Source organism: Bubalus bubalis, chromosome 2 (assembly GCF_019923935.1).
Source record: "Bubalus bubalis isolate 160015118507 breed Murrah chromosome 2, NDDB_SH_1, whole genome shotgun sequence".
Lineage (NCBI taxonomy): Eukaryota > Metazoa > Chordata > Mammalia > Artiodactyla > Bovidae > Bubalus > Bubalus bubalis.
In genome coordinates, this window is record NC_059158.1 from 171,120,019 (window position 1) to 171,144,992 (window position 24,974).

The 24,974-nt window shown below is 43.4% G+C and overlaps 1 protein-coding gene and 1 pseudogene across 2 annotated transcripts in view; both read left to right on the forward strand.

The window, feature by feature from the left end:
- The first annotated feature begins 64 nt into the window (after positions 1-64).
- On the forward strand, positions 65-2,160 carry LOC102396639 (annotated as a pseudogene).
- A 9,255-nt stretch (positions 2,161-11,415) lies between these two features.
- Positions 11,416-24,974, forward strand: part of PSMD1 (proteasome 26S subunit, non-ATPase 1) — an 82,493-nt gene continuing 68,934 nt past the window's right edge. Inside the window, exons 1-6 of one of the 2 annotated variants that reach the window (XM_006050128.4) lie at positions 11,416-11,579; positions 15,685-15,728; positions 16,372-16,445; positions 16,633-16,802; positions 19,816-20,021; positions 24,364-24,507. In XM_006050128.4, the coding sequence (XP_006050190.1) occupies positions 11,564-11,579; positions 15,685-15,728; positions 16,372-16,445; positions 16,633-16,802; positions 19,816-20,021; positions 24,364-24,507 (654 nt within the window). In that variant the 5' untranslated portion in view covers positions 11,416-11,563. Of the gene's footprint in view, positions 11,580-15,684; positions 15,729-16,371; positions 16,446-16,632; positions 16,803-19,815; positions 20,022-24,363; positions 24,508-24,974 lie in introns of those variants that run through there. The other variant, XM_025278452.3, reaches the window with a different exon arrangement.

Sequence of the window (24,974 nt, forward strand, 5' to 3'; positions counted from 1 at the left end):
TGGGGCTTCTAGTTCTCAAACACGTAGGAGCGCTACCAGCCCAGTGGCTCTCAACCAGGGGCCAAGCTACTCCTCCAGGCAGCATTGGAAATTGTGTTGTGTGTGTGTGCGCACGCGTGCGTATTAGGAGAATCACTGTGACTGTAGAGCACCCCTGGAATTTAGTGGGCACCTCATAATGCACGGGACAATCTCCAATGGTGCAAAATTGTTCCATTAAAAAATGCCAATTGTGGCAACTTTGAGAAACGCTGGGTGGGACTGTCTCCTCCCAGTCAAATTCTAGGAAGAGTCCCCAGAGCGGAGGGAATTGGGTTTCCTGGGGCTTTGGCTCCCAGAGCAAGCCAGAGTAAAGATGCACTGCCATCCTGGGGGCCTCTGGGGCCAGAGCGAAGATGGTCCATGATGCAGCCCCAGAGTATAAGTAGTTTTGCGCATCTTTATTCTCCACATTGACATTGACTTTCTGTACCAAGTTCTTTGAGAATAAAGATGCTGGGAACTGACCATGTCACCAAACAGAAGGAAAGTTAGGGGTAGGAATTACAAGAGCATAGGATTTGTTTTGGATCTCAGATCCTGTCCTAACACAAGATCAAAGCTGATGAAGCCCAGAGGTACCAAGTTCCAGAATCCTTTTTGCTCTGCTTATGAGTCCATCAGAGTCAGTGAAGTTCCTTTAAAAGTCAGGAAGACCATCTGTGTTTACTCAGAGAGAAAACTCTGTATTACCTCCCTTGTCCTTCTCACCTGCCCCTGGAGAAGTCCAGTCTTTAGAATGGCAAGGAGAGCTCTGATTTTCCCAAGTAGAAAGCATTATCTGTGGGAAGCAGCTAAATGCATTCATCCATGCATGATTCACTCAGCAGACATGCAGCTGTGACTGCTATTTGCCCAGCACTCTACAAGATGCTACATAACTTGTGTTAGTTATTTCAGCTCTTGCTATGATGGCAACCAAACATGGAATGGGAAACCTTCTGCTGCCCAGGAGCTCTTTGATGTTAAGGAGGAGGCCTTTCTGCTCCAGGCCTCCTGTTTATTCTAACAGGGAGCCTAATCCATATTGGACTTCCCAGGTGACACTAGCGATAAAGACTCCGCCTGCCAATGCAGGAGAGGCAGGTTCGATCCCTGGGTCAGGAAGATCCCCTGGAGGAGGGCACGGCAACCCACTCCAGTATTCTTGCCTGGAAAAAGTCCATGAACAGAGGAGGCTGGCAGGGTACAGTCCAGAGGGTCAAAAAGACTTGGACACAACTGAGTGACTGAGCATAGACACACAATCCATATCAATGTGAGGGCAGGTAGGATGACAGGAAGGACCCAGCTGACTTGCCCATACACAAGAATGGATCAATGAACTGCTGCTGGTTTTGTTTTAAAACAAGGGGCCCCATTCCTTCAACCATGGCCACCTCCTGGGAAGAGAGGAAGCGGGAGAGTAGCCCATGTCCCCCTGTCTCCCATGTCCTCCAGCCAGGCAAGCTGTCTGCCTGCACCCCCACTGCGAGCTGGATCCAGAGGTGCGGGCAGACCAATTTCTGCATCAGTATTATCTCTACTGGAGGCTAGGACTGCAGAGGGCTCTACGGTATTTAGTGGGGCCCAGAATGGTGTGTCTCAGTTAATCCAGGGGGAGTTCAGACCAGTGCAGTCAGCAGAGATGCTGAGACTGCGGCCGCATTTATTGGTGCACTTGTGCAACAACAGGAGTGGCTGGTTCCAGTGCTGGTACTGGAACAGTCTTCGGCAGCCTCATCATTGATTATGCCAGAAACCCTTTTCTGAAGCAGCAACTGTTCTCATATGCTATCCTGGAATTTTTTTTTTTTTTTTTTTTTTGGCCAAACCACATGGCATGTGGGATCTTAGTTTCCAGACCAGGGATCGAACCCACACCCCCTGCACTGCAAGGTGGAGACTTTACCACTGGACTGCCAGGGAAGTCCCTGATGATTGCTTTCTTGAATTTTGTTTGCCATGTAACAGAAATTACTGCTTGAAATGTTGGCATTCATATTAATTATGGATGTAATTCTGTGTATCTTACTGTGACTCTGAAAACTTGTAGTACTGGTGTCAGGGAAATGTACATTATTTCCAAAGTCATTTCGTTAACGATGAAAACTTTAAAAAATAAAAAGGAATTAAATAAAATGGGAAGGCTGGTAATTTTGAAGCTGCTATATATTTCTATTTCTCTGTTAACCTCTTTGTAATAATTTGATTGAAGTTTTTTTATCTGGTGGGGGGGGGGGGCGAGAGCTTTTTTTAAGTTGGGAAATTGTCTAAGGCAGAAGTCACACGACAGCAGCCTCTGCTGTGTTTAAAAATCTTTTGTAGGGATTTCCCTGGCAGTCTAGCGGTTAAGAATCCACCTTCTAATGTAGGGGATGTGGGTTCGATCCAAAGTAAGATGGCAGCTGAGCCCACGCACTGCAAAAAAAGTCTGCCACTACTGAGACCCGCAAGTAAGTTTGCAAGCCTCTGGTGTGAAGGGTGGTTTGGTGATGTTCAGTCGCTTCAGTCATGTCTGACCCTCTGCAACCCCATGGACCGTAGCCCACCAGGCTCCTCTGTCCATGAGATTTCCCAGGCAAGAATACTGGAGTGGATACCATTCCCTTCTCCAGGAGATCTTCCAGACCCAGGGATCGAACCCAGATCTCCTCCATCTCCTGCATTGTAGGTGGATTCTTTACCGCCGAGCCACTGAGGAAGCCCAAAGGGTGGTTTACACATGATTTTTTCATTACCTTCAGTATTTGCTGTGAATAGTTGAAGAGAGCAGGTCTTTCTTTACTGAGATTTGGGTTCTGCCTCCCAAATGTTAAATGGGACTGAGACCCACCTTTGCTTTCTTCGGGCAGGGTCTCCTCCCCTCCCCACCCCACAGTTCCTGCTTGGAAGCCCTGGCCTGCCTTCTCTGCCATCTTGAGAAATTGCTAAGACAAGCCCCATCCTTTCAGGAAGTATGGTTGCTGTCTTCTAGCAGACAGTAGAGTTGGGTACCAGAGGGATGCCCTTGATGGTGAGTCTCTTCACAAGGTGCAAAGGTTGGGGTGGGCCTGTCTGAGGGGGCAATTAGAACAACGGTACCAGGAGCCATCAGCAAGGGGCCTCTGGTCAGGTCCCAGTGTGGACTCTTGGGGGCTAATCTTTCTAATATGGCCGTGGTTCTGACTTGAATCAAGAATTCCTAATAACTAATAAAATCACACCTCATTGCTGTCTAATCAAAAACAAAATGGATCTTCCCCTTTATTCTCATAAAATGTTTCTTGAAGGGACCTTTGGGAGCAGGGCATCAGGGCGAATGGCAGGGCCTCTAGAATCATCTGGTCTGAAAATCCTCCAGTCCTGGCCAGGGTGACATGTCCACGACCACATTTCTTAGGATTGGAAAACCGGCAGCTGGAAAGTATCAGTAAACATTTAAAAGAGACTGCCTTTTCTTTAAAAGATAGCATTTAACTTGGTATTTATTAGGGTGTGTGTCTGCACACGCGAATGTTTAACAAGCCGAGACAGCCTAACGGAGTCTCAGAGAACCCTTTATACTACATGCGTCATGGTTTCCTCTCAAAGCCTTTGTCTACAAGAGGACCCTGCACAGGGGTCCCTTGGTGATCAAACCACAAGCTTAAGGCAAAGTTTCAAAGGGGCCAGGGGCTGAGGCCCCCAAACCTGTGGTCTAAACAAGCCCCTCTCACCCGGGACAGACCACCTAGGACCCCATGTGCCTGGAGAAGGTTGACGGTGGCCACGTTAACCTGAAAGCCATCCATGCTGTAGCAGATCCCCGCTGCAGGGCTGTTTCTGTGGTCAGGAGGCTGCACTTTGTCCTGTTTGGGAGGCAAACACAGCCCACACAGCGGAGGAAGCCAGTTATTTAGGAGGAAGCCGCTTATTTTGTACTCGAGGCCTGTATAACCCCCTCATGACCTGGTTTTGTGTGTAAGTGGCTCAAGGATTGGGACAGAAGTGGAAGCTGCCCTGGGCAGCCTGCCACATGATTACATGTGGAAAGTTCAGGGGGAAACAGGGTACAAGGCAGGAGTGACACCCAGAATCCCACATGTATCCCTGAAGCCTTTGGTCCCTGGGCCAGAACCCTCCGGTTGCCTTCTATCCGGGGCTACCTAATTGGAGCAGGGGCTTCCCTAGTGGCTCCATGGTAAAGAATCTGCCTGCATTGCAGGAGACATGGGTTTGATCCCTGGGTTGGGAGGAGCTCCTAGAGAAGGGTGTGGCTACCCACTCCAGTATTCTTGCCTGGAGAATTCCATGGACAGAGGAGCTGGTGGGCTACAGTCATGGGGTGGCAAAGAGTCAGACACAACTGACTGACTAACACACATATACAATATGGAGCAGAGGCAGAGACCAAGCCATGCTGTGGTTCACAGAGATCTCGGAATTCGACTCCGAGGGACCATGGGATGTGACTGGCTGGGCGCTGAGGCTGCCGTGGGACCAGGGCTTTGACAAGAGCGTGAATCTTGTCTGGCTTCCTCCCTGAGCTGCCCAGTCCCAGCCAGGCCTCCTGCTGCAAGTGCAGACCAGTGCATTTCCAAGACAGAAATTCAGATTTAAGTCTTAAATCATGCTTGTGACTGTCCTGCTCTGCATTTATTTGGAGTAATTAGGTGCTGTGCTTAGTCCTTGTGACCAAGCCCTCATAAAGAGTCCTGGTGGCAGAAACCGGGCCTTTGTCTTGTCACAGGAGTTCTTTCTCTTCCTCACTGGTTGACAAGGTCTTCGCAGAGCAGGGTGTGGCCTCAGATCACTACCCCAACCCCAGAAGGCCTCCAGCCTGACCACCCTGACCCTCCCCCGCCCCAGGGGCACTGCGCTCTCCAGAACTCCTAGCTGCCACAGCGGTCACTCCCAGCCCCTTAACCCCAGAGAGAGGTGGGTCTCGTGTTCAGCTTTTGCCCCTGGTCTGGTCTGGCCCTGCCTGTGCCACCACCAAGGAGCAGCCATGACTATGAAGTAAGGCAAGGGGCCTGGCCCGAATCCAAGGGCAGAGGGACTACGGCCTTTGGGTGAGTCTAGACCAGCTCGTCTCAGGAGAACCTACAGGCACACCTATAGCTTTAGCTTTTCTAGTAGCCATATTGTAAAAAAGATCAAAAGAAACAGGGGAAATCATTTTAATAACATTTTGTTTAGCTCAGTAGGTCCAAAATAGTATCATTCCAACCGCAAACATTTTTAATACATTTTAATGAGACATTTTGGGTCTTTGAAATCCCAGGGAGAATTTTACACTTCAGATAAGTTTTTATTCAAAATACTTACTCTATATTTAGATTTTGTTAAATTTACAGTTGCAAAAATAGATTTACATCTTCAGATTGTTCCACATACACTTACAAATTGTCCAGTGACTGAACTGGGTGTCCGTTTTTAAATTTCAATGGGAAAAAATTGTAATTTAATTTAAAATCAGTTCCTGGGTTGCACTAGCCACATTTCAAGTGGCCACCTGGGGCTAGTAGCCATCGGATAGACCAGCCAGAGTGCAGGAGACCTCTCCTGAAGGCTCATTGTGACTCCTCCCACCCCTGGCCACTAGCCCAGAGCTGGCTCGTCATCTTAGACCTTTCACTCTCTCAGCCACCCTAGCCCCCACTCCGGACCGTATACCCACCATGCCCTCTCCCCACACCCTTCCCCCACCCCACGAGGGGACAGTGGCTTCCAGCATCAGCTCATCCATAGCAGACTTCCAGTTTCCCAAGATAGGCATTGCCTTCCTGGACACTGTCCTTCGAGGAAAGAGACCCTAACATCTTCAATGGCTTCCAGGGTTCTCTCATGCTTTAGTCCATCCAGGCCAATTCCAGCCCCAGCCTGGCATTTCCCTCCAATGGAGCACGTACCCCTGGAGGCCCAAGTCCCCATCTGCATTTCCCATTTCTGCTCCATGAATAAGTGCTTTCAGTCAAAAAGCATGTGGCCTGCGGGCTGTACGTGAAGCAACCAGGAGCCACGTGACCAGTTTTACTGCCCGCTATTCTCTGCCAAGCCCTTGATGAGAGCACCTCCCGGCACGAGCCCGGCTGCCACGTAGGTGGACCCACCCCCTATACAGCAGAACTACTGTGCAACAGGGATCTGATCCCTGGTGTCCTGGAACCGACAGCGGCCCTTTGCACCTTATCACTCAGCAGCTTAGAAGGCAATCCCTGGCAGTCAGTGATTAAAGACACATGGCTGGAAAAGAGGGAGAAAGGAGAAGGGCAGAAAGAGAGAGGAAGGAAAGGAGAAAAATAGAGACAGGGACACAGAAAGAGACAGAGAGGCAGAGCCAAGCAAAGGGCACGTGCAGGGAGGTCTTCTGAATATTTGCCTGTGTTTTCTGAGCTCATCACCTCTGTGGAGATCAAGATCACTCCCATGAAAAGTGGGTCTGACATGTACCCCAGTGTTCATCGCAGCACTGTTTACAATAGCCAGGACATGGAAGCAACCTAGATGTCCACTGGCAGACAAATGGATGAGGAAGCTGTGGTACATATATACAATAGAATATTACTCAGCCATTAAAAAGTATACATTTGAATCAGTTCTAATGAGGTGGATGAAACTGGAGCCTATTATGCAGAGCGAAGTAAGTCAGAAAGAAAAACACCAATACAGTATATTAATGATATATATGGAATTTAGAAAGATGGTAACAATGACCCTATATGCGAGACAGCAGAAGAGACACAGATGTAAAGAACAGACTTTTGGACTCTGTGGGAGAAGGCGAGGGTGGGATGATTTGAAAGAATAGCATTGAAACATGTATATTACCATATGTGAAATAGATCATCAGTCCAGGTTCGATGCATGAGATAGGGTGCTCAGGGCTGGTGCACTGGGATGACCCTGAGGGATGGGATGGGAGGGAGGTGGGAGGGGGGTTCAGGATGGGGAACACATGTACACCCGTGGCTGATTCATGTCAATGTATGGCAAAAACCACCACAATACTGTAAAGTAATTAGCCTCCAATTAAAATAAATAAATTTTTAAAAAAGAAAAGTGGATCTGCCACCCTCACCTCAGCCACCAGCACTTGTCTTTGGCAGCCCCAGGGGGCCACTTGAAATGTGGCTAGTGCATACAGCCACTACGGAGAACAGTGTGGAGATTCCTTAAAAAACTGGAAATAGAACTGCCTTATGATCCAGCAATCCCACTGCTGGGCATACACACTGAGGAAACCAGAAGGGAAAGAGACATGTGTACCCCAATGTTCATCGCAGCACTGTTTATAATAGCCAGGACATGGAAGCAACCTAGATGTCCATCAGCAGATGAATGGATAAGAAAGCTATGGTACATATACACAATGGAGTATTACTCAGCCATTAAAAAGAATACATTTGAATCAGTTCTAATGAGGTGGATGAAACTGGAGCCTATTATACAGAGTGAAGTAAGCCAGAAAGAAAAACACCAATACAGTATACTAATGCATATATATGGAATTTAGAAAGATGGTAACAATAACCCTGGGTACGAGACAGCAAAAGAGACACTGATGTATAGAACAGTCTTTTGGACTCTGTGGGAGAGGGAGAGGGTGGGATGATTTGGGAGAATGGCATTGAAACATGTATAATATCATGTATGAAACAAGTTGTCAGTCCAGGTTCGATGCAGGATACTGGATGCTTGGGGCTAGTGCACTGGGACGACCCAGAGGGATGGTATGGGGAGGGAGGAGGGAGGAGGGTTCAGGATGGGGAACACATGTATACCTGTGGCGGATTCATTTTGATATTTGGCTAAACTAATACAATTTTGTAAAGTTTAAAAATAAAAAAAAACAAAAACAAAAATAAATAAAAAAAAAATAAAAAAAAAAAGAAATGTGGCTAGTGCAACCCAGGAACTGATTTTAGATTAAATTAAAATTTTATTTCATTGAAATTTAAAAACCGACACCCAATTCAGTCATCGGACAACGCTTAAGTATATGTGTCTAATACCTCTAAGTAGAGGAGCTATCCCTTGAGTTCTGCCCCTGCCCTTGATTGGAGTAGATGGTGTCCTTTGGTGGTGTTTGTTTTAAATCCCTGGCGGGAGAACTAAGATCCCGCATTCCAGGTGACAAGGCCAAAAACAAATAAGTAGATTCAATTCGCTTAAAATATGTTGTAAAAATCAATTAATCAATAATTTTTTTTTAAAAAAAGAAAAAGTCCCAGGGCTTCCACTAGAGGGGGCAGGGCTTCCATCCGTGGTTGGGGAACTATGATCCCGCATGCCAAACGGAGGCCAAAAAAAATTTTTTTTATTTTTCAAAAAACCCCAAATTTTTAAAAAAGTAGCGGGGGGCGGGGAGGTGGAAAGCAATCAAATCCAGTTCTTCACAGGAGGACCGGGCCCTCCGAAGACCCAGGATTTAAATGCCAGAAGGCTTACGGACTGGGCGGAGGCGGAGGGGAGGTTGGGGCAGCGGATAGACGGTGCTGGCTTTGGAGAGCTCGCCCCTTACCCACTTTCTCCGCCTTCTGGGAGGCGCTGCAACCACTAGAGGGCGCTGCGCGGGCCACGGAGATGCTCCCGCTACACTTCGGACTGAATCCTGCTCCAGGTGGGTATGAAAGTGAAAGTGAAAGTCGCTCGGTCGTGTCGGACTCTTTGCGACCCCATGGACTATACAGTCCATGGAATTCTCCAGGCGAGAATACTGGAATGTGGGTAGCGTTTCCCTTCTCCAGGGGATTTTCCCAAACCAGGGATCGAACCGGTATCTCCTGCATTGCAGGCGGATTCTTTACCCACTGAGCTTCAGGGAAGCACCAAGGTGGGTGTATCTGCAAATAAAAATCAGAATCATGGTTTCCTCCTTTCACTCTGACAGAGACCCCGGCCCAGCCCATACGAGTGTGAGACCACAACTGACCTCGTTGGGGCTTTGAAATCTTTTGTGTTACCCCTAAATCTGGAGGGAGATTGTTGTTTTATGAACAGAGCACTGGGTTAAGAATTCTTTCTGTGGTCTTGCTGTGTCCTTTGAAAAGAAATCACTTTAGAGTCTTGGAGAGGCAGGGGTTTCTAAGATATAGGTCTGAGTTCTAGCCTTGTGCCATTGGTCTAATAAACATTTATTGATCATCTGTTACGTGCGTGACCCTGTACTAGTTACCATAGAGGACACAGATGAATGAGATGTGGCTGTGCCCTTGAGTAGTTCCTCATCTACTTGGAACATAGGCAAGGAGATAAGATTATAGCTGTGTGGGGTAAAGGCTGTAAGGGGACACATCGTAAGGTGGTCACGAAAGGCTTCCTGGAGGAGGTGTGGCTTGACTGGAACTCAGGACAAGTCTGGTTAGCTGGGTATGAGAGGGAGAAGGCCTTGAAGGTAGAAGGGCGGTCAGAGACAAGGTGCACGGCTGCACAGCTGCTCAGGATGGCAGGAGCGTGGCCCACAGGGCAGAGGAGTGGGGCATGCAGGTGGAGGGTAAGCAGGGTTGGGTGAAAGTCCTGGAGGAGCTCGGAGGAGAGAGTTCCTGTCTTCCTTCTTTTGAGTAGTGCTCCAGGCTGGCTGTGAAGAATGGCCCGCAGAATTGTGAGGTGGTGAGCAGGAAGTCAAGGCTGTTGGGAGCTGCTACAGCCAAAAAAGAAGAGGGGAAATTTATTTTTCTTATAAATAGAAGTTTATACCTTTCTACCCTCTTCACCCATTTCACCCAAGTTACCAACTTTAAAAATTCCAAGGATTTCACAAAAAATTGTGGTTTCCGGCTTTTCTTGGAAAAAAATCATAAGCCCTCATGACAGTAGCCCGCATCGTGCCGACCACCGCAGTAGGAGCAAGCAGCCACTGCTGTCTTTAAATGGGGTGGGCAAGCATTCGCAATCGCTCAGTCCAACTCTTTTCGACCCTTTGGACTGCAGCTTGCCAGGCTCCTCTGTCCATGGGAGTTTTGAGGCAAGAATACTGGAGTGGGTTGCCGTTTTCCTCCTCCGGGGATCTTCTTGACCCAGAGATTGAACCTGTGTCTCCTGTGTCTCCTGTATTGCAGGTGGATTCTTTACCCACCGAGCCATCAGGAAAGCCCTGAATCGGGGCATCACTCTTCACTTTGTCCCAGTTGCCACTACCCCCTACTGCCCCTCACACACTAGTATCAGTTTCCATGCACTATCCCGCTGAGCCGGTGTTTTCTTACACTAGACGCGCCTCACTCATTTCCACTACCTGTTAGCATTTGTATCTGATTCTTTTAGGACTTTGGGGCACACAAGAGTCTTTATGTGAGTGATCAGTCAGAGTACTGATCAGTACTCAGCCTGTTTGTTTTTCATGCACACTTCTGAGGGCAGTGCCTTTTAATCTGAGCTAGATTCTTCAAAAGTGTTTAATAATTACATTTAATATATTTTAACACATAGCTTTAAGAATACTAATTTTTTTTAGTTGATGACACTCAAGTGTGTCATCAATCAAATTTTATTTCCAGTGAGAAACAATGGTTTGTGGAACTAGGTTAACCTTTTTTAAAAGGCCTCAGAAATAAGCTTTAGTAATAACTAGCCTGTTGAAGACTAGCTTGATAGTGCCGAGGCTAGAAGCTTTAAAATGCCACCATTTGTCACTCATGTTTGTCAAGACTTTCTCAGTACTGACTATTGAAGTAAGTTGTCTACTAAAGCTGGAATAAAACCGCGGATGGCAATCATAACTGCCATTTCAAATCACATATACTAAAAAACAGGAACCCGCTGCTATGGAGGCTGAGAGGAACTGGGCAGAGGGAAGGCAACAACGACATTTTTTTTTCCTTTGGAACACTTTTCACTGTATATCTTTGTATATTTCTGATTTTTAAACCATTTACAATATTCACTATTCCAAATGTAAATTAAAACTTTCCTTGTTCAACTTTATGATAAACCAGTGATTACTTAGGCATTCACTGTGATACGATAATAGAGCACTGATGTGAGAATTTCTTTTAAAGCTGGGCTCCAGTTTTTAAAAAATTTGAAAATCACTTTTCTAAGAAAATGCTCTTTGCGCTACCCAGACCCTCAAAGGCTTGGCTGGGGGACGCTGCAGGGAGACCGCCCAGGCAGCAGGTGGCGCTGAGAACACCGCGAGCAACCTCCCCTCAACCTCCCTTTTCTCAGCAATGGCGGGTGACGGTGGGGTCCTTTTTCTAGGGGTGGCTATTCTGAAGCCTGACCCCGGGTGCGGACGCGAGTTCCTGTCCCCGCGGGAGCTGTGGCCTCGAGGAGGGTTAGAGAAGACCATGGAGCTCTCCGTGCACCCCCATCCCGCGCGAGGCGGGGCGGCAGCGGCGGCCCGGGGAGACACGGGCCCAGGGGGCAGAATTCGCGCCGGGCGGCAGGCGGCATCGTGGGCAGCTCCTGGGCGGGCAGGGTCCTGGGTGAGAAGTGAGCCGGCGGCCTGAGGCGGCGACTGACTCGAGCAGGGCACCGGGGGGAGCCAGGAGGCTCGGCGAAGCGAGCGGGCCCTGAGCTGACAGATACACGGCGCGGCCCGGGCGGCGAGCGAGCGGGCGGGCGAGTGCGGGGCGCAGCCATGATCACTTCGGCCGGTGAGTGGGGCCGCCGCCGGCGCCGCCAGGGAGGAGCCGCCACGCCGGCTTTTAGCTGAGTCAGGGCCGGTGACTGGGCACCTCGGCGGAGGCGCCGCGCGCCTCGCTGTCCGAAGCCCACCTCCGGGAGGGAGCTGGCCCTGCGGCCCGGCCTCTCCGAGGGGGACCCCGCGACCACCTCCGGCTCGGGGGGGAAAATCGCGCTGAGTGGACCGGCTCGTCGTCCCTCCCCAGCCACTCCCCCCGACCCGTGCCCGGACCCGAGGGGCTTCCCGGGCCGGTCTCCGACCCCTACGGCTTTCCTTAATTCCCTCCCTCCCGAGGTTGAGCGTGTGGGGCCGTCCGATCCCAGCCCTTTCTCGCGGGTGGTTAGGGTGGGATGGTTCCCTCTGTGCAGCCGGACAGTAAGGCAGCCCATGCTACACAGTACTTCCCGACCTGACCCAGCTCTTGTCTTCTTTGGAGTGAAATCTAAATTAAACGAGGGCTGGGGCAGGTCGTTTCTGAGTTTATTCCAAGGATATTTTAATTAGGTACCCCGAGAACTTTTCCTGTGTACTGAGAATCAGCCTAAGGTTTTGAGGCTGGATGCACGGTAACTCTGCTACCTTGAAGAAGGAACTCCTGGGTGTGCGGGCGGGTTTCCTCTACTTAACCCTTGCGCGCGTGGATTCGTGGAATGACATTTGCAGTGGTATCAGCTCCGAAGTCAGTTTTCAAGTGGAGATTTTTAAGCCCCTCACTACAGATCGATCTGCACAAAGTTGTCCACAGTCTTGGTGCCGTTTTTTTTTTTTTTTTTTGCCTGCTCACAGACCTTTTTTCTCGTCCTGATTACTCTGCACTTGTCCCGCAAGTGTTTTGTTGTAAACAAACTGATAATCAGAAGACAGTGACTTGTACTTTTAAGGAACTTATGTTTCTAAAGATTGCTTAAATTGGCGGGACCCTGGAAGGCATAATTTTACACTTGAAGAAATGCCACCGGTACATAGACTTAGACTTTTGTTTTAGTTCAGTATAAGTAAAAGCTTTTCCAGTCAGAATTCTGGATAAAATTAGCATTAAATTTCTTACCACTTGTAAATGTAGGAGTCATTATTTTTCAGATTCATCTTCTTAGCCCAAAGTAGCTTCATCTCTTGCCTGGGTTGCTTTGAGAGCCCTAAGATTCTGTTTTTCCAACATTACTTCCATATAGTTTATTCTTCTTGTTGTAGTCAGAGTATTCTTTCTTAAACTTTAATCACATAATATTCTTCTGCTTAAAATCCTTCAGTGCTCTCTGTTGTGTTTATAATAAAATACAAGTTTAAAGACCTACATGATTTGATTCCTGCTTTGTCTTGTACTACTCTTTTCTTCGGTTTTACATAATCATACTGGCCTTTCTGTTCCTTGAATATGTCAGTTTCTTTCCTATGGGTCCTGTCACATTCTCTTCCCCCTTTCTAAACTCTTCTTCCTCAAGTTTTCCCTTAGCTTCTCAGTCCTTAGTTTCTGATCACATTTTAGTCTTTCCTGATCATCCTATTAAAACATGCTGGGTCTCTCCCCCTCATCCATCCCCTTCTTTCATTACAGTCCTGTAATTACTTTGTTTACTTACCTGACTACTGTCTTTCTGTCTGTGGTAGAATTTTGGGCAGGAAACCTTTCATAATTCTTAGAACTGCCAAGCAGATGGCAGAACTTCAAAAGTGTATCTCGAATGAAGAAATCAGTTAACTAATCGAATCAATAAATCAGTCACTAGAGTATTTGAAGTAGAGGCTAAAAAGAAAACACTTGTACGGAACTTAATAGAATTTAAACCTGATGATTTCTGAAGTCCTGCTCTGAGACTCAGTGATGGTAGAATAGTACTTATTTGTTACTCATTGGTTACATTTACAGGATTACTTAATCAGCTTCTGCTCCAAACCTTTTTGTCACCTGATTTCCTGTTCTTTGGCTGGCTGTGGTTTAGGATCTGTCCCTGGTGCTAAAGAGAAGCTAACAGGTTCCAGTTTGAATTAGTCGGTTTATTTGTTCATTTATGGTCTAGGCACTTGCAGGATGCTACAGACACAGTGGTGAATAAAAGGTCAGCATGTACTGTTAAGTTTTTCAAGAGTTTTGGCTGTGAAAGGGAGTGGAGAGATAGAGATAGGGGGTTATTAAGAGGGAGATGTTGGAATGAAATTCTTTGGGGCAACTGTTTCAACTTCAAGCTGTGTCTTCTGGAGCATAGCTTCATGTTTATGAATAATATGCTATTTTAAATAATGCTATAAGTTGATACAGTAACTTAGATAGTACTTGCTGACTTCGTATTATGGCACAGGAGATTTTTTAGCATCTGAAACCTTTCCCATTCCCCAGTGCACCGATCCCCCATCTAAAGGTGAGTTCTCCTGTTTTTAAGATGGGAAATATTTGTGTATGAAGTGAGGTATTTGATTTCATTGTGTTCCATGGACAATGGCAGCATTTCTTAGCCAGGACAACCTTGTAATGCGTTAGTCATAAGTGAAACCAAACAGGAGAGTGTACAAGAATCCATCACGTCTTTTGGTAAAAGCAGTTCAGGCATACCGTTGATTGTTGATAAGGGAATGGGTAGCATTTTTAGTATTTTGATAAAGCATTCTGCTGTTTACCATCTGTTCCAGATTTAAGGCACTCTTCTCTATTAGCTCTTCACTGTCACTAGTTCCCAGTCTCCCCCCACCCCCCACATTGGATTCTTTAATCTGTTTTCTCTTCATGCTTTCAATTCAGCCTCTCTGTTCTGGATTTGTTATACCAGCCTATAGCACCAAGAGGTTCCTTTTATCTGCATTTAAAGTTTTAGAATAGTAATATGCCCTAGCTAGAACCATGGCATAGTTTCCTTCGCTGAATTTTGTGTCTTTTCCCATATGACTCTTTAAAGACTCCTGAAGCTGTTTGGCAGACCTACACTTACCACTTAGAAATGGCTACATCTACTAAGGAAAGTTGCCTTGACACTTTTTGTATCAGCTTACAGTTTCAACTCACTGTTGCAGAATGATTTTAAGGACCTACATGGAAAACATATCTGAGAAACAGTTTAGTTTCCTTTATGGTTCAAGGACAATAATGTCCCACTTTTTTTTTTCCCCCTTAATAATCCCTTTGATATGTGACTGTATTTCAGGATGCATTTTTGGGAGAGAACAGTTATTTCCTCTACTCTCCGCTGTTGGTGCCAACACCTCAGGCTTGCATGAGGATTGCTTTGCTTCAGTAACATGTCAGAACAAGTGAGATTGCTCATCATTTAGCGAAACCTTGTAGGTTACTTGTGATACAACAGAGGTGCCTTAATATAAGCATCTTGAAATAGTCAAATTATTTTACTCCGTTGAGTTGACAAGTAAATATTCCTGCTTCTGTAAATAATTTTATGACTCTTGGTTTATTTCATGTGAATAATTTTATTCTAAAATTGTGTAGGGAAGTTTCTCATTTTGGTCAGTCAATTAGGCCAGTGATTCTCAAACTATAATGAATATCAGTATTGTAAGGAAGGCTTGTGGCCCCATTACTGGACCCCACCCCCACAATTTTTGATTCACTAGATCTGTAATGGGGCCAAGAATTTTTATTTTTAACAAGTTCCCAAGTAATGTTTGTACCAATTGATCCAGGAGCCATACTTTGAAAACTGTTGAATTAGGCACATAATGTGATATATGTGGTATCGTGAGAGTTTGATAACATAGTTAACTCTTGAACTTTGAAATAGAAACTTTTTGGTTTTAAAGAAAAATAATCATTCCTATAATGAAGTCAACCCTCAAAAAATACTTATTTTCCAACTGTGATATATTTTTCATTAAGCATTAGTTTATCTTAGCATATATATTGCATAATCACAATATATAGCCTCCCTGGTGGCTTAGTTGGTAAAGAATCTGCCTGCAATGCAGGAGACCCCAGTTCGATCCTTGGGTTTGGAAGATGGCGACCCACTTCAGTATTTTTTCCTGGGAAATCCCATGGATAGAGGAGCCTGGCGGGCTACAGTCTATCAGGTCACAAGAGTTGGACACAACTGAGCAACTAAATTAATCACAGTCTACCTTTTGTCTTGTAGCTGGAATTATTTCTCTTCTGGATGAAGAAGAACCACAGCTTAAGGTATGAGTTGAAGGAAATTAACTGGGGCTTAATATTTGTACTTTGAAACTGTTTGGCTATATTGATATTTGTGTATATTCCATCATTTAAAATAGCATCGTACCCAGTCTATAACCAGTCATTGAAATCTAGACCCAGAAGACAGTGTTTTGGCAACAGCAGTTGGTTTTCCCTAGAGTTTAGCAAAGCTGAGACAAATAAATCTCAGTATGGTACCTAGAAACCAACCCCCCCAACCCCGCTCCAATTTTCTATATCAACAGAAATCACATATTTTAAAACTTTTTTCATATGACAAAAATTTTAAATATACTTTAGTTGGCTCTAGGCACCTGAATTCCTTTATATCCAAACCAGCAACCTAGAGTCAATCTTACACATACTGTCAAAGAAGAAAAATGTTCAGTATGGATAAGGAGTGACATTATATGGCTAGTCTCATGTTCTATGATTGAAAACAGAAAGGAAGTATGTAAGCCAAAGAGAAAATGTAAGTTAGTTGGTAAACTTTTATATTTGTCATAGATTAAAACTTTTAGTAAATATGACTTAGAATTTGGCCATTGATTTGTTTGCTTTTTTTTTTAAGGAAATAGAATGATAAGCCTGTCTCAAAATTGAATTTTGGTTTTATCTTCTACAGGAATTTGCACTACACAAATTGAATGCAGTTGTCAATGACTTCTGGGCAGAAATTTCTGAGTCTGTAGACAAAATGTAAGACTTTGTTTCTATTAATTGGAATAAAGTAGATCAACCTTAATTATCCATGGATGTGGGTCTTATGATTTATTAATTCATTTAGAAATTTGCTGCCACTAAATTGTGACTTGAGTATATAGATTTGGAATTTTTAAAGAGAACCACAGTTTGAACTAGGCCTATACTTCCTAATTTCTTTCAGAGAAGTTTTATATGAAGATGAAGGTTTCCGGAGTCGGCAGTTTGCGGCCTTAGTGGCATCTAAAGTATTTTATCACCTGGGGGCTTTTGAGGAGTCTCTGAATTATGCACTTGGAGCAGGTGACCTCTTCAATGTCAATGATAACTCTGAATATGTGGAAACTATTATAGGTAATTATCTTCCATCTAGTAAGGCTTTATCTTGTTGGCCTCTTTCTTGCTCTCCTACATACAGCGTTTTCCCCCCCGAATTACTCTTTGATGTTGGCACGTTTCATTTTAATGAAAGTTCATAATCTTTCTACAATAATCTTATGCAGACTTGAGTTTTTAGATCTGCCTTAGAATTCTATGCTGTTATTTATCATAATAAACAGTAACATCAATAACAGTAATTATTAATGAAAGCACTCACCTCACAAAATATTTTAAGAGTGACTCTAAGAAATTATTCAGAAACAGCTGACTTAAGGCAAAGTTAGTTATCTCAGTGGTTATGGTCATCTCTTTTCCAGTAAGCATATGCTTATACAGAAAAATTAAATCAGGTTATTGTGAATAACAGAAATTAAATGATAGCAATTTATAGAACTGTTTCTAGCACAGGAAAACATTATTCAGTATTTCCATTGTGCTAGGCACTGTCTTGGTCATTCTTCATTTCATGGTTTATTCACAGCTTCCCTGTGAAGGGGGAGCTCACCCTGTTGTAAAGATGAGAAAACTTGGGTTTCAAGATGATAAAGACACATGGTTATTAAATAGGAGGGTCAGAATTTAAAACCTAGGCTTAACCTCTACGAAATCCATATTGTTTCTACTAGTAACCGTTGTTGTCTTATTTCTTTCTGTATTTTTGAAGTGAGAGGGTAGCACACAGGCAAGCCTCTGGGTTCTCCATCTTGCAAGTTGAATCAGCTCTGTAAGATTTTGTTCTGAGCTTTTGTAGCTTTAAAAATGTTAGAAAACACTTGCTCTAATAGATGAAAGAAGAGATTGTGTACCCTTCAGACATGTCTTTATGAATATCAAGCTTTAGGTCATAATTACAGATAGCCCAAGAGTGTTTTCTGGAAATGTGTATAGTATAGCTAGTTTTTTGAATTCCTGATTAAGAGGAGATCTGTATTATTCCCCTGAACTCTTAAAGGGAGAAAATTGGTATTCTCTTTCAGAAATTGGGAAATGCCGTACTAGGGAGTCCAAAGGGGTACTTTTCAAATGTCCCTGAAGTTTGTAGTAAGATTTTGTGTTCACATTTAAAAATTTTTTGCCATGATGGTAAGAGGATGTTTCAAGCTTTATTGTTGTTGGGGATTCATTAAATTGGAGTTTTCATCTGTGAATCCTGTGGGAAGAACAGATTATTTTAAAGAATAGACCATATCATTTGAAACCAGAACACTTCCCCTGCATTGTTAGGAATGGGGAGTTAAATACTTTTATCTCTTTTCTTTTATTTGAAGGATTTATTTTGATGAGTGTTGCTAATTTTATCCAGCAGTGATCTGCAGGTGCTTGCAATGTTACCATTTTACAAATGATGATTTTAATCAGGACAGTTGGTCCATGAGGTGGCAGCTTCCTTCCTGTGTATCATCTTAAATCTTAGCTTGTAAGAGGTGATTATTGACTGGTAGACCAGTTCTGTTTGCTTTTCTTTAGGTAGAAATGGGGTTCACCCTTCTAGTTTTCTTGGGACTATTAGAATGGATTTTTTTTTTTTTTTTTTCATAATGTCAGTGAGATCTGTGAAAAGATACATAAAATAGAATTTAGGAACACCTTCCTAGGACCTTAAATGAATGTCATAAGCAGTACACTCAGAAAACTCAAGGCTAAAAATTTTCTCCCAATTGTAATAAGACTTTAGCTAGAAATGAGGCTACAGTTAGTATATACCTGGTAAGTGAGAGCACGAGTCTCATTTGAAACTAGGAGGTAACGTTTTTCTTTCTCCATTATTAAAGCTGAGATTCCTCTCTGGTGAGACAGGGATAATGTTTCCTCGCAACTACATTTGTTTCAAAAAGCTGTTGGGGCCTTGTAAAGATTTTCTGCAATGAAAATTGTTTAAGGTCTGTGTTGTGACTGCCACTTTATTCTTACTAACTGTACCTGAACCTGTCTAATTCTTCCTGGATCGATCCTGAACCTGGTATATTCCAATTTAGGAAAGTGTTCTGCTTCCCCCGAATATAGCCCCATTGACATGGGCCTTGTAGTCGATCGGCAGTTCTTCATGCTAGTTCAATCATTTCTGTTTGCTAAGGCTGTAGTTTGCAACTCATTAATCTTTTCCTTGTACCTTTCTCTTTGAAAAGGGGAGTGACAAGCCAGTGAGTTATAGAGAGGACAGCTGTTATATATCTCATTTAGCTTGAGTGGCTATCTTCCTTATGAAGGTGGAAGAAGTCTTAGGGTAATTTCCCTTTTTGGTTGCTCTTAACAAGTTTATGGTATGATGGTAAAGTAGTGTAAGTTGTAAACATGATACTTCCTCCCCTTTCATCCAAATCATTGTGAAATGTGAAAGCCAAATAGTGCATGTGCACCACTGCATGAATTTTCATACTCTCTGTTTAAGGGAGAGGGGAAATATGTGTGAAAAGTTCACCCTCACATTGAGGCAGTGAATATTTTAGCTGATTGCTGGAAAGGGTTTTGGAAATCTTCTTTGGGTTTGCCTTTGGGACCAGTGACACATTTCAGGTCATTTCACCATTATTCTACAAAGATGATTAAGGCAGGCTGTACTCTCAAGGAGCTAATAGTTTTCATTAATGTGAAGACTGATAATTTATTGCCACATGATAATTGCTACAATAGGTTTTTGTTAATATTCTCAATGGCAAGTGTTTGTTTTTTGAAAAGTGAAACAGTCAGCTATTTGTAGCCAACTCTGTAAAATAAGCAGCTTGGCCAAGTTGAATAATGTAATTTTGGTCAAAGTACAGTAACAAGATAGTAATGTTTTAAATAATGTCAACTTATGGAATTAGTTTAACTGTTATGAAGGGAAGTATTGTTTGAAGGTGTAACTTCTAGCATTTAAAATATTTGAAATTTACTTATTACTCCACAGTCATCCCGTAAGTTTTCATGGTGATAAATGTAGGTATTGTCCTTTCTAGTAGTATCAGCCCAATTTACAAAGTAATCAGTTATTTTATTTTCCCTGTAGCAAAGTGCATTGATCACTACACCAAACAATGTGTGGAAAATGCAGATTTGCCCGAAGGAGAAAAAAAACCAATTGACCAGAGATTGGAAGGCATTGTGAATAAAATGTTTCAAAGATGTCTAGATGATCACAAGTATAAGCAAGCTATCGGCATTGCTCTGGAGACACGAAGACTGGACGTCTTTGAGAAGACTATACTTGAGTCGGTAGGTAGAGGGTGCAACTTTAGAGATTGTTATTGATGAAGAATCAGCAGAGCAAATTATTAAAACTGAAAATTATAGTGAAAAGAAACTCTAGCTTAGATAGAATAAAATGCAATGCTCTTTTGAAAAAAGTTTATTTTTATGATTTTAAAATATGTTTTTTTATATTTTTAATGTATTTATGAAGGAACTTTGGCTGTGCTTGTTGAATAGCCTCTTTTTTATATTTTTAATGTATTTATGAAGGAACTTTGGCTGTGCTTGTTGAATAGCCTCCTTTGTCTTACCACTTTTATTCCTTTGAGGTCTTGCATGGGGAAGTTGTCTTAATTAGGCTTTCTCTAGTTGCTGTGCTTGGGCTTCTCATTGCCGTGGCTTCTCTTACTATAGTGCATGGGCTCTAGGGTGCAGGCTTCAGTAGTATGGCACATGGCCGTGGCTCTCCTAAGGCACGGGGAATCTTCCCAGGCCAGGGATTGAACCTGTGACCCTTGCATTAGCAGGCAGATTCTTAACCACTGGACCATCAGAGAAGTCCTCTGCTCTTTTAAAGAAGACTATAATGATAGCTACTATTGTAGTGCCTGTATTACGGCTAAAACTATACTTTCCTAGTTTGGGGGTGTTTTGCAATAATTATGACAATTGTAAGTCACCAACCAATGTGGTCAGAGAGGTGCAAGCCTGAGTTAAATGAACATTGATCTGTTAAGTGCCCACTTAGCCTGCCTCACCCTCTATCCTTCTCCACGAGCTAGCTCTTTGTACTTCAGCCATCTTGACTTTGTCTCTTCTTCTAGATGGACCGTGCCTCACTCCCCTTACCAAAAATATTGCCCCTCCGGAAAACATCCTTTTCTTTTCCTTACCTGCTTTATTCCTGTTCAAGATTCATAGTTCAGTTCACCTGTCATTTGTTTACAGATCCTTCTGTCACTCCCTGCCAGCCATATCCTCCTTAACTCCTAGATCCAACTAGGTCCACCAGATCAGAACCTACTTGAGGACAGGTGCTTTTACCACTGGGTCCCCAAAGCCTAAGGCAGCATTTAGCAGCAGTGGTAAGATTTGTTTAAATGAGTGTAAATATATGAATGGCCCAGTGTCATAGAATAGCCCTTATTTTGCTGTTTGAGTTTTGTGCAGTTGTAGTTACTCCTTGTCTTCAGGTGACTAGAACTAAAATACTGGTTTTTATTCATTGAACACTGTTCTCGGCAATGGAGATAACAGTGGGAAGCAAGGAACAAAGTTCCTGCTCAAATGGAATAATCCACTAGGGGAACCGGCAGTGACACCTATTCCCTGTAAGGTAAAGGGGTGATAAATGTTTAAAAAAAGAGTAAAGCAGAGTAAGAAGTACATCTGACTTTGTCTCCCAGTGCTCATGTACATATATTAATGCTGCTAAGTCACTACAGTTGTGTCCGACTCTGTGCGACCCCATAGACGGAAGCCCACCAGGCTCCCCCGTCCCTGGGATTCTCCAAACAAGAACACTGGAGTGGGTTGCCATTTCCTTCTCCAATGCGTGAAAATGAAAAGTAAAAGGGAAGTCTCTCAGTCATGTCCGACTCTTAGCGACCCCATGGACTGCAGCCTACCAGGCCCCTCCGTCCATGGGATTTTCCAGGCAAGAGTACTGGAGTGGGGTACCATCGCCTTCTCCGACATACATTAATAGATGTAACTTAAGATGAAATGTACTGTGCTTAGTCACTCAGTTGTGTCCGACTCTCTGCCACCCCATGGACTGTATCCCTCCAGGCTCCTCTGTCCATGGGGATTCTCCAGGCAAGAATACTGGAGTGGGTTGCCATGCCCTCCTCCAGGGGATCTTCCCAACCAAGGGACAGAACCCAGGTCTCCCTCATTGCAGGCAGATTTCTTTTTGTCTGAGCCACCAGGGAAGCCCATAAGATGAAATAATACCTACTTTTTCTGCTTGTGATATAATCATGGTATTTTAAAATTGTACTTCATTTTTTTGAAAAATGTTAGTCCTATTAAGTTGATTTCATTATGTGTGCACTGATTTGTCACAACTTGTTTACAAAATAAATTTTATTTTATTTATTTATTTTTTTTTTTCTGGTTTCCCAAGTTTATTAAAAATCAAAGAATAGAAAAACTTCACATAAAAATATGTCAATTTTAGCTTCCACATTGTTGTTCACGCACAAAAAAAATCGAAACATGATATATCTTGTTGCCAGCCCGCAGTGTGTGGCCACAGGGAGCCAGGCCAATTCATCCGCTCACCGTGACGGGCTGGAGCCTGGCGCCCAGGCCTGGGGCTCCGTCCTGGGGCCACTGGCGATGCTCCTGCATCCCCGCCGCATTTCTTGAGTGGGGGGTTACAGTCAATATTGCTAATGCGTAGAGATTAGTACAGGCCTACGTATCAGTTTTTATAAATATTTCTTTATCAATAGGTTCACAATTTAAATATCTTTAAATATTTTTGATAACCTTGGATCATCACGAACCGCAGACAAACTGTGCTACTTGGCTCGGGAGCCCCCCAGGGAGCCCGCAAGCACGTCGGCCCCTCTCCACACCAGCGGGCCAGGCCCGCCTTTCGGGGGCCACAGACACGGTGGGGCGTGTAGCACTCGGAGCCCTCGAGAACGCCCCGCTTCTGCACGCCACCGGGGTCATGGCAGTAAGCTTCTCATCCCGCTTCTCGCTAGTGGACTTCAAAGACCATCCCACCTGTAGTGTAGCAGGGTCAGAACCCCGTCTTAAAAATAGGAACTGGATGACCCAGGAGAGGCGCCCACCTCCCGGGACACCCGCGGCACTCGGGAAACTCAGGGTGAGGCAGGGTGGCTGCGCCGGTGTTCGGGATGGGTAACAGAGACAGTGGTTGTCGTGGCAGAACACACTTGCAGAGGATGCTTCTTGGGTCGGGCGCCGGCCACTCCGGCCCGACACTGGGCTGTGCTCTCCAGCGATGTGTTAAAAACCCCCCACGGCACGCCAAGCAGCTCAAGTACTTCTCCTATAGTTGCTCTTAACAGAACGAATGCATACCGCTACAGATTCCACAACGGAATCAACAGAACTCCTTTCTCCACATTCCTAAAACTGGGTACCATTGTCTGTGATGACGCTCGCCAGACCCATTATGACATTATTTCATTATGTGTGCACTGATTTGTCACAACTTGTTTACAAAATAAATTTTATTTTATCATTGAATATTAACTTTCTTTAAATTCTATAGCAATTTACAGCTTTTCAAAAGTTTTGCATGCTTTTTATATAATCCTGTATTAAACCTTTTTAATCCCCTACTCTTCTATCACCCCTCCCCCTTCCCTGTCCCCTCTGATAACTACTGGTTTGTTTCCTATGTCTGTGAGTCTGCTTTTGTTTTTTATTTTATTCACTAGTTTGTTGTGTTTTTTAGATTCCACGTATAAGTGATACCATATGGTATTTGTCTTTCTCTATCTGACTTTATTTTACTTGGCATAGTGCCCTCCAAATCCATCCACGTTGCTGCAAATGGCAAAATTTCATTCTTTTTTATGACTGAGTAGCATTCCCTTGTATATATACATATGTGTGTGTGTGTGCATATATATGTACACACACATATCCTTATCCATTCATCTGTTGATGGATACTTAAGTTGCTTCCATATCTTGGCTATTATTAATAACACTGCTATGAATATTGGGATGCACAACAGAAGTCTTTCTGAATTAGTGAATTTTTTTGAATTTTGCATTTCTCAACTCCATTTTTGAGAAATACTCCTGTAGCTCTTCAGCATGCTTGTTTATGCTGAAGAACTTTTATAGGTTGGTATCTCAAAATTCAGGCATGCTTTGAAGAACCACAAGGTAAACATAAATAATCAGGAGTCAAAACTTCCTCAGGAGAGTGCCAGTTAGATGTGACAGCAGTCAAAGCTTGAGTCACTCAGAGCTAGAGAACAGTTCTATCGTCTTGTGTTCCTGGTCATTGAATATAGGCGATAAATCCTGAGGATTAGCTAGGTTGTCTGCTTGGTATATGGACAGTTGTGTAGATCTTTTTATAATAATTAACAGTACCACTCTGTTATAGTATACTGTGTTCATATAGTGATGATCCTGGATGAGCACTAAATATTTGTTTTCAACCCATTTTTTCATGAAGACGGGGAAATAGGTAATTTTCTTTTAAGATTTTCATCTAAAATAGTTAAAAATTTTAAATTTTATTTAAGTAGCAAATAAAGCTTTAGCTGCCTAGAATGACTAAAGAATATTGATTTAAATAATTTGATTTCTAAATAAACATGCTTCAGTAACTAGATAATGATGTCTCTTCAAATTATGTCTTTCAGAATGATGTCCCAGGAATGCTGGCTTATAGCTTGAAGCTCTGCATGTCTTTAATGCAGAATAAACAGTTTCGGAATAAAGTACTGAGAGTCCTAGTTAAAATCTACATGAATTTAGAGAAACCTGATTTCATCAATGTTTGTCAGGTAATAACATTGTATTATTTTACACTGTATTGCTGGGTAATGCCTCACTACCTCATGTGTGTACCTCATCACATCACTATAATTTCATGCATATATCTGTCAATTGATCTTTACAACAGCCCTGTGAAGATAAGTTGTGTATTTATGTTCTGTTTTACTGATTTAAAAAAACTAAAGTTCTCAAAACTAAAAAGCTATTTTGTTATAATGTATTCCTTGTGTTCTTTTTTTTCATTTTGAAAATAATCCAGTCATTTAAGGAAATTTTTGGAAATGAGGTTAAAAAAAAAATAGAAGAAAAGATAAAGATAAAAACAGTACCTATGTTATGTCATTCTAAAAGAATTTTACGTATAAAAATTATCGTTGGTTTCATTTCCCAAACACAACCAGGACCTTTGGGTATTTTCTTTATCTTTTAATGTATGGATTTCCTTGCCTAATTAAAAAAAAATTAAGACAGTACA